This window comes from Neltuma alba, unplaced genomic scaffold (assembly GCF_004799145.2).
Source record: "Neltuma alba isolate B1F8T4 unplaced genomic scaffold, ASM479914v2 tig00003318_pilon, whole genome shotgun sequence".
NCBI lineage: Eukaryota > Viridiplantae > Streptophyta > Magnoliopsida > Fabales > Fabaceae > Neltuma > Neltuma alba.
The window spans coordinates 20,373-29,580 of NW_021633235.1; the positions used below are offsets into that span (position 1 = coordinate 20,373).

Here is a 9,208-nt window from a genome sequence, read left to right on the forward strand (position 1 = left end):
TACAAGTAAGATACCAAGATACTAATTTGGCCTTTGTTTTCTAATCGCAGTGCCAATTATTTTTAGTATATAATAAGATGGTGGTAGACAGTGAACATGTAAACAAAATGCAACTTTTGGAAATAAGAACCATTGCCACTAGCCCACATGGTTTACATAAAAAACAACACAACCACGTGGGAATCTCTCGTTTCAAAAGAATATCCCCGGTACAGCCCAAGCTTCCAATTTCACCACCATCTCAACCTCTATTGGCAGAAAGAGCCAACTTCTATGAATTTACAATTTTACATGTTAAACTTACACCCAATCCCACTCAAAGTTCACATACCCTGTGGGATCAGTGCACGGTAAGACTCTAAGTGGGCAGAAACAACATTAATTAATTAAATAGTATTATAGTTGCTGCTGCCCGGAGCCTTTCTTTGATGATCTTAAATGAGGAGATTAAGGTCAGGTGATTGAGATCGCCTCGGTTCCTCTTCCTGTCTTTGTGATTGGGAACCCTGCATTAACCACCAGTAACGGGGATCAGGGAACAGACAAGAACCGAAAAGGAAGGGTAAGATAATACATGGAGACAGGAAATCCTTATACGTGTGTCCGTAGACACACACACACTTGTGCGTTGAAGCATATGAATATACGGAAACAAGTTCAACACCAGTAGTGTTCCAGGTTCACTTCACCCCAAATCTTCAACGTGTTCATATTCTCACCCCCAAAAATTTAATAGAAATGTAGAGAAAACAGTGGAAGAGAGAGTGAAGAGGACAACCTCCTTTGGCAATGATGTGGAATTATTGCGCAACTGGGCTTGTGCTCTAGCATGTATGCGATGCTGGTACTGCATTTTCTTAAATTGTTGAAGCCTTGCGGCAAAATTGATTCCGTTATGTGACTGCCCACCATCGATGGTCATATCACCATCCTCAATAGATTGAGATCCAGACAGTTGATGAAGAATTTGGAAAGGATTCCCGGATGATGTTTTTTCAAATTGTTCACCATTAAAAGAATACGAGGGCACGGCTTTTAAACGAGTTTTCAGTATCTTGAAGGCGGCACTTTGCTGCAATATGGTGTTAAACGTATAGTAAAAACCTCAATAACATAAAAGCAAACAGTACAAGGCTAACATTAATTTATACATAAAACACTTCTTCACGGTAAATTAATATGCATGCACTCACAAAAAGTATTGCATAAGAAAGCAAACCGATATATTAAAAGATTAAACGTTCAACAACCACGTTAATGTCATCAGCATCGTAGACTTCTGAATGGCTAAAAGTAAACAGCCCAGCCCAAAAATGTGAATGACATGCAAAATTTAACAGAGACATGACAGTACAAATACAAAGTAGATTCAAGTATCAACATTCAAAACAATTGTAGATAATAACCTACCCACGATGTTCAGCAACACAAAGGTCAAATTCTGATGGACAACTTAAATATCTATTTTTTGGCAGCAAGATAGCAAACATTTTCACCAAAATGTAGTAAGGGCAGGCATGTCAGTGAAACAACCGGATTGAATGGTTTATCAGAATATATTCCCGAATGGACAAGGCATATTATGCCTCATTGATAAATGTTCCCAAAACCAAGCATGAAAACAAATTTGAGCAACGTCAGAAGTCTAAGAAATCCCCTCCTAGTAAGGAGGGAATACGGATGCAGCCTTACAAGTTAGTTAATGCCCCTAAAAGTTGAGTGTTCAAAAGAAATGGTTAAAGTTAATACCCCACAAAATAAAACAAAGAAAGAAAGAAAGAAATGGTTGAAGTTACTTGAACACACCTGAGGAAGCAACATCAGAAGACCGTACAATGATTTAAATAACCATACATGTTTTCCAGGTTCAAGAAGCTGCAAAATTGAAAAACGAGGATTAATGATTACCTTTTTTTTTTTGTTGCCACTGATAATTACCTGATTAATCTCAGTACAACTGTAAGTTATTCAAACTATAGTCAATTATAGAAGTATGCCTAATATGAGGATCAAGAGGTATACTTGACAAAGGAAGGAGCAACAAATATAAAAGATGAACTAACTGAGAGTGACTATAAATATTCTAAAATACAATTTGCCACATTGTTCTGAATTTCTTATCTTTTCAAACAGGAATAAGAAAAAATCCAGCCAAAGATGCGGCAGGAATGGCTTCATTAGAAAGAAAAAATGAGTTAATTTTTCATCTCATCAACAAGAGGAACAAAGAAAAAACCCAAATAAGAATGCCGTAATTAGACTGCATGAAGTGGCAACCAATCATCCTACTAATGAGGTCAAATATCCATTTTTTATTTCAAAAAGTAAAAAGAATACAGCAATTAAAAACAAGTAATGATACAGGAGTGTGTTCGCCTGAAACTGGCCAACATATTCCAATCGCCATATTGAAAAAGAACAAGGGCAAATAAAGTTACCATATGGAAAGATCACTAATAGATGGAATAAATTACAGGGGGCCAAAAGTAGTTTATATAGAGGGGGCAGAAAATAGTGGGAAATTACTATTTCTTAGGCTTGGCATCAAAATCATACAGAAACAAACAAGCACCTCCATTTTAATCATATCCTACCAGACATAGGACCTAAGACAAGTTAAGATGAAACATGGTTTGATCTAGCACCTGCAATCTAAGATACGCAAAGATTGGAGTTTCCAGCAAGCGAATCAACTTATCCAGCTGAACCAAAAATTTAACATTAATGTCCTCCTCTACAAGAGATTGAATCACAGCAGTCGCATGTTGATATGTCTGTTCAGAAGATACAGAATTGTATTACAATACACATAAGCCATAGGCAAACAATCATATATCCAAATAGTATGCACAGTATATTTGTGTAAACGTGCAATAGAGAGCGTTGAAGTGGAAACTTTTGATCATAACCGAGTTGTAGATGCCAACCTGAGCTAATAAACAGAGACTAATAATTGCCATTGGAGAATGGCACCATGAGGCGTACAAAGAAACATATAGATCCTTCCCAGCAGGATTTATTAGAGATTGCTTTAAAAGATCTCGAAGCTCAGATAACTCCAATGAAGTGAGTAAGATCAAATTTAAAGCCTGAAAAATCATGGGGGACAAACGAAGAGGGAAATAAAACCTTGAAAAAAGATTACTAGAGTTTATCACAAATGCTATAAATTTAATTAAGCTCTCAGACAAGTTAATACTAACCTGAACCATAATTGATGCAAAATCCAAATCAGATTCCCCCTCTAGTATTATGGATAATTCACGGTACACTCTTTCAGCATTCAAAAGCACACAAAGCCGACGGATTATCAAAGCACCACGCCTAAGATATACAATTTTTCAAAATTTAAAAAATAATAGATATTCAAAATAAAATATTTCAGCAATATTATATAACCACGTGAATACATGAAATAAAGAAAAAAGGAAAAATACCTTTCCAAAAGAGAATTATTTTCCCGGAAACTGTCCACTAGGAAAACAACAAGCTTTCGAAAGTGCTGAGGATCCTCTGCAATGCATGCATGAACATCAAGAACCAGAAGCACAACCTATTCATAAACAAAACTGTTATAAATAAACAACAAATAAAAACTATTACTGAAGTCTCCATAGGTTAACATCACAGCATACAAGAATAACGGGAATTCAAAACAAATTATGGTTAAGCCGACTAAGGCCAAGAAGGCACATCTATATCATGCTGTAGAATTGCTAGGCCACTTCACATTCTTGCACAAGCATCCAAGGCTGGTGATGATAATTTGGACAATAAGAAATACATTTTCAAACGCATTTTCAGCTAAATATTCTTATATATATATATATAACTTGAATGCGTTAAGTTGAAATTATATAACCAGTAAATTATCTTTGAAATAGATATATAGTAAAAAACACAATTTCACCAGCATTATAAGCTCAGAGATCTTAGGAATATATAATTTCATGAAACACAGAAAACAATGCTGTCTATCCTCCCCCCCCCCCCCAAAAACAGGGAGGGAGAGCAAGCTATCATGATAATGAAACTACCTCATTGGATTGATCCGAAAGTGCTTGCAGCAAGGTATAAAATATGTCATCCAGAAATGTCAAAACCTGTTGTTTGGACATTAAAAGTCAACAAGTTTAGATCAATGAAATTAATTTTGCACAAACATTTGTAGAGTGATTCGTATCAATACCTAGAGGAGAGGTTGAGATCAATGAAATTAATTTTGCACAAAGTTTAGAGGAGAAAGAAAAAAAGCGATATCCAATAAATTGACAGTTAGAGAAAACTTGTATCCATTCTGACAGCCATGTCATCATAAAATCCTTTTACCTCCATCAGTATGTCCCTCAACATAATTTACAAAGGAATGACAAGGTAACCTCATATTTTCTTAATTGGACCAGAAATTAAAAACAGGTAGCATCATTATCACTTTAAACAGGATAAATAATAATCATTCTAGATCCTTAATTGCAAGTATAAATGAAAGGAAATCACATAGCCTCCCGTTATTTATTCTTGGAAAAATTAAGTATAAAAGCAACTGAATCACATAGTCCACTGTTTACAGCCAACCTGCGGCTATCAAAAACACAAAGCCTCTCAACCTAATCAAGAACCCATTAGGCCACAGGCAGCAGATTGCCTCCGAAGTCCATACAAACAATTAGTAGGCATGTAAATGAGCTTTATAACTTGAAACTCCAAAGGGGCATATCAACAGTACGTCATGTCTACATATTTATAGTGCTTCTTAATGTGTGAAAATGAAAGATGAACTCCAATAATCCAGTCACCTCAGCACGATATCTGCTTAAAAGAGTTGATATCCAGTGCAGAGCTTCAATTCGAGTAGCTTCATAATCACTTGACAGTTGTCTGTTCAGTCAAACCATCACAAAACTCAGTGCAACTTGTTTTTACTCAAACACAAAGGACCCTAGCTAACACTTTCCAGCAGCTTCTTATGTGCTCAGGGCAAGATTGAAATTCATAATTTTACATTAGCAAGTATTTCAAATTCAAACCTAGCCCTTTCCCAGGTTAGAAAAACTACACCTCCTAGCAACAGACAGGATTGCTCCTACGTCAAATGCTTCTGATGGATCAGCCCTGATTGCCCGTAGTTCTTCATTGGTTTCACGAGCAACCTAATACATAGCAAGATGTTATTTCAAGTTTGCCATTTTCTATAGCTGGTTAGTTGGTTAACCCAAGGGAAAATAACAAGAATAAAAAGGAAAGAAACCCAGGGCAACAACAGGGTATAGTAAAGCTACCACTCGAATTTTCTCTTCTTTATCAGATATGCAAGGCAAAATGGCTCCAAGAATGTCCGCATAATACGGAACAAGCTGATCTCCACCAAGTTTGACAAACTCATTTATCTGTTGCAATAAGAAAGCACATATGGGGTTGAAATAAAATAACGATGAATAACACTGACACAGGACACATTCTGACAGGACTACCAGCAACAACTATCAAGAAAACAGTAAAGACAAGTCTAAAGAGTTGTATACTCGTAATACCACTTACCCATGTGATAGCTGTTAGTCTAGTAAATTCATCTGGAGATCCTGCCCTCTGAACCAGTATTTCAGCCATGCGACCATAATCTACAGACTTCAAGAGTAGCACTGCTCGAGTCAGAAAATGGCAAATGAACAAAATATTTCACAAGTGTCAATATCGAAGGAGGAGAGGACTTAGAAGCACAGTAAACCTAATAATGGCTGCAATACATCTTCCTCAAACAAGTATCAAGGAAAACCAATGACAAACATAAAAGCATAATTGATTCTGAATACTGGCAGAATCCCTACTACTCAAACATAAAGGAAAAAAAATTACATTAGCTGATGCTTACTGGGGAGTTCTTAATCTCTTGAAGAAATTCAGATAGAGCTGAATCAGCTTGCTGACGAATTTCATGACTAGAATCACTCAACATATTAAACAAACCTGACAAGTTTATATAGGCTTAGAAGAGTAGAATAAAATTTCAGGAAATTATAAAATTCTCAACCTTCAAATGATAAAGAGTCTACCATCAAGAAAATCAGGAAGAAAGCCCAGCATATCAATATCGGGGACACTGTCCAACACAGTAATCCATCCAACCAAAAACTGACGAACATATGGATTCAGGACATTCATGCGCTCCCTCAACAATGGTATGAATTCTTCAATACTGAAGATAAGGAAAGAGAAAAGGAGGGGTGTGAAGCAGCGCAATTTGCACCAGAACCTATGTATCTGAAATTTTTTTGCCAAACGTAGATTGCTAGATACAACATATAATATAGAAGTGGGAGTACAGTCAGAAGTGGGAGTACAGTCACCTAAACTGATCGCTTTCAGTCACAATATCCTGTTTCAACATAGGAAAGTTTAATGTTCAGAAAATGCATGCCATGTACCCATATGTGAAATCATCAAACATGTGTTGGAGTTCAGAATACAAACTTTAACAAGCCGATCCAGAAGATGAGCAGCACTTTGTACATTGGCATCTGAGTCTGCAGAAAGCTTGCATAGGGCATCAAAGATCTGGTTAAAGAATACAATAAACTCCCCTCTCACAACCTGAAATCAGGAAAAGACAAGCATTAGATCTAGCAGATGACCAGAACAAAACTGCAATACGTGGGTCACCATAATCAAATCCTAACCTTAGCAATGTTGTACAGTGCTTCACAAGCATAATAACGAACTCTGCTATCTTGATCACAGAAGGACTTTAACACAGGAGGCACAATTTGCTGCCAGAGTGAAAGAATTATATGTAGATAAGGATAGAATAAAAAGAATTTATATACTAAAGCATGTCAAACCTAGATATGCAGCAGTAAATAATAATATTCATGCATGCTTCATGTAGAATATAGTGGGAAGGAGAACGCGCCATTAACTGAATAAGAGTGACTCAAATTCGCCATTTGCAGAAGTAAGATTTCCAATCACCCCCTTGTGAGATACAAAAATTTAAGAGCAGCATGAGATATTTTGAGAAACCAATGACATTTGACAGTAACGGGGGGTCAATATATGAACAAAGAAACATCATATATAGATTTGTCATGAACATCTAAAAATAATTCAAACCCTTCAACGCCTAACCATCACCACACTAAATTAGATTACTCCTACTAGTGGAGAGAATAAAAAACGAAGGTGGGATGTTTTTTGAAAAATCTATTACCCAATTCTTGTACTGCAGAAATTTGATATACATTTACGCTAAACCATACAATGTCACAGGAATCTTAACAGTTTCACATCCCCCCCCCCCCAAAAAGAAAAAAAAAAAAAAAACAGAAAAAACCCTTCTCTCTGTTGGTGCACAAACGAGATAAATTCACCGCAAGGCCTAAGCCCCGATAAGCAACCTTGGATATAAATCCAAAACGGTACACAAAAACTTTTGAACAACCCCTCACCTCAAGATGTTGAGGGGCTTCATTAGTCAACCCAACTGTCGCGGCAGCTAGTCCTATCAATCCTCCCTACAATAAGAAATTAAATCAAAATAAATACTAAGGCAAACTAAAAATCAACGACGAAATCAATCATGTCACTTGGAAAAGCCAAAAAAGAAGTAATTTTCCCAACCTTTCGTTGATTTGCTTGTGGCGAGAAAGTATAATCCGTAACCAACAAATTGATTACTGCCGTGATTTTATCATGATCCCCAGCAACAGCGAGCTGCTTCACAACCCCCTCAACCTGTCCAAAAAACAATATAAACCTATATATTAATCTAGAGCCAACCCATAAACCTGAACTCCAAAATTCACCAACATGTAAAAGGAAAAAAAAACTCGAGATGTGCCAGGATTGAGTGGAACCTCAAGAGCAGCATTCTTGCGCTTCTCATAGAGCTTGTCAGCAAGATTGCGGAGCACAGCAGCAGGAATTACCAAGAGAGCATCGGCCATGTCAACGGCCTCCGGATAGAAACTCCTCGATTGAGAAAACAGAAGACGAAAAAATCAAGTTCGTTTTCGGGTCTTTTCCTGCTCCAGACGAAACATTTCATAGGGTTTTTCTCCTACTGAGGGATCAAAATAAAATTAAAATTTTCAACTTCGGAGATTTTGATTGACGTAGAATGGGAATTAGATAGGATAATTGATAATAGATAACCGAATCTCGGATCTGCCAAAATCCAAAATTTGGGATGACAAATTATTGAAATTGAAACCTAGTTTCTGAGGACACTTTGCTTGTCCAGTGTGTTATCTGTATTGTGCTGCAATTTGTTTTTTGCAGGGAGCATTAAAGAGTGATCAGTTTTTAATCAGTGACTGCTCTTTCATTTGCTCGAAGGCGGTGGTTGAAAAACTGCCCACGAGATTACGCAGTTGCCCTGACTTTCTGACATTTCAATCCTACTTCGCTACTTAATATAAAGTTCTGCTTGATTTTTATTTTGATTTTAAATATAAGGTTTTAATCTATTTTATCTCTCATTTATATATATTTTTTTTCAAAGTAGTCCTTCTAATAATTGTAGTTCTAGCCAATATACTCCTCCGATCCTTATTATAAGACCCAATTTGACTTTTTATTTGGTCCTAATTATAAGACCCAATCCATTTTCTCTCTTATATTTATGCATTTTTTTCCAAAATAATCCTTCTAATAATGATAGTTTTAGCCAATATACTTAATTAGCAAGGATATTATAGGAATAACAACACTTATTTATTATAAATAACCAACTTAACTTACTTCCTTAATCTCCTCAAATAAGTCAATTGGGTCTTATAATTAGGACCGGAGGAGTAGTTGATTAGTAAGGATATTTTAGAAAAAACAACACCTATTTATTACAAATAACCAACTTAACTTTTTTCTTTAATCTCTCAAATTAGTCAACTGGATCTTATAATTAGGACCGGAGGTAGTATTTCATAGATTTCATAGATTATTTATTTATTTATTTATTTATTTACGTTTTTTTTGTGACATTATTGACTTACATTAGTATTGTTACACTTTTGGAATTTAATAAAACAAGTTTATCGTGTATCATAAAATCTGGAAAATAAATACTCCCCCGTCCTAAATATAAAACCATTTTGTAATATGATAAATACTCTCCCTGGTTCTAATTTACACTATAAAGTGAATCTTATATTTAAGATCGGAGCAGTAATTAAAAATGTGCGACTTTCTTGTCAACAGTAGTATTAGTTATTTC

At 35.8% G+C, this 9,208-nt stretch overlaps 1 protein-coding gene across 1 annotated transcript; it reads right to left on the bottom strand.

The window, feature by feature from the left end:
• Positions 1-8,261, bottom strand: LOC114741208 (protein VAC14 homolog). Its single transcript, XM_028929460.1, has 20 exons — positions 7,851-8,261; positions 7,615-7,728; positions 7,443-7,508; positions 6,675-6,764; positions 6,469-6,588; positions 6,345-6,373; positions 6,051-6,193; positions 5,870-5,964; positions 5,539-5,625; positions 5,280-5,387; positions 5,059-5,150; positions 4,797-4,878; positions 4,038-4,103; positions 3,438-3,553; positions 3,204-3,324; positions 2,928-3,089; positions 2,646-2,774; positions 1,807-1,875; positions 779-1,072; positions 1-506 (listed from the first exon to the last, which is right to left on the bottom strand). The coding sequence occupies exons 1-20, from the start codon at positions 7,938-7,940 to the stop codon at positions 435-437; spliced, it is 2,145 nt and encodes a 714-aa protein (XP_028785293.1). The 5' UTR covers positions 7,941-8,261; the 3' UTR covers positions 1-434.
• Positions 8,262-9,208: the final 947 nt, after the last annotated feature.

What these genes read in the sequence shown, in the direction of transcription:
- LOC114741208 (XM_028929460.1), bottom strand. Translation starts at nt 7,940, where the DNA reads ATGGCCGATGCTCTCTTGGTAATTCCTGCTGCTGTGCTCCGCAATCTT. An exon ending in CACTGTACAACATTGCTAAG is followed by an intron (nt 6,589 to 6,674) that starts GTTAGGATTTGA and finishes TCCTGATTTCAG; the next exon opens with GTTGTGAGAGGGGAGTTTAT. An exon ending in TTCTGGATCGGCTTGTTAAA is followed by an intron (nt 6,374 to 6,468) that starts GTTTGTATTCTG and finishes ATGTTGAAACAG; the next exon opens with GATATTGTGACTGAAAGCGA.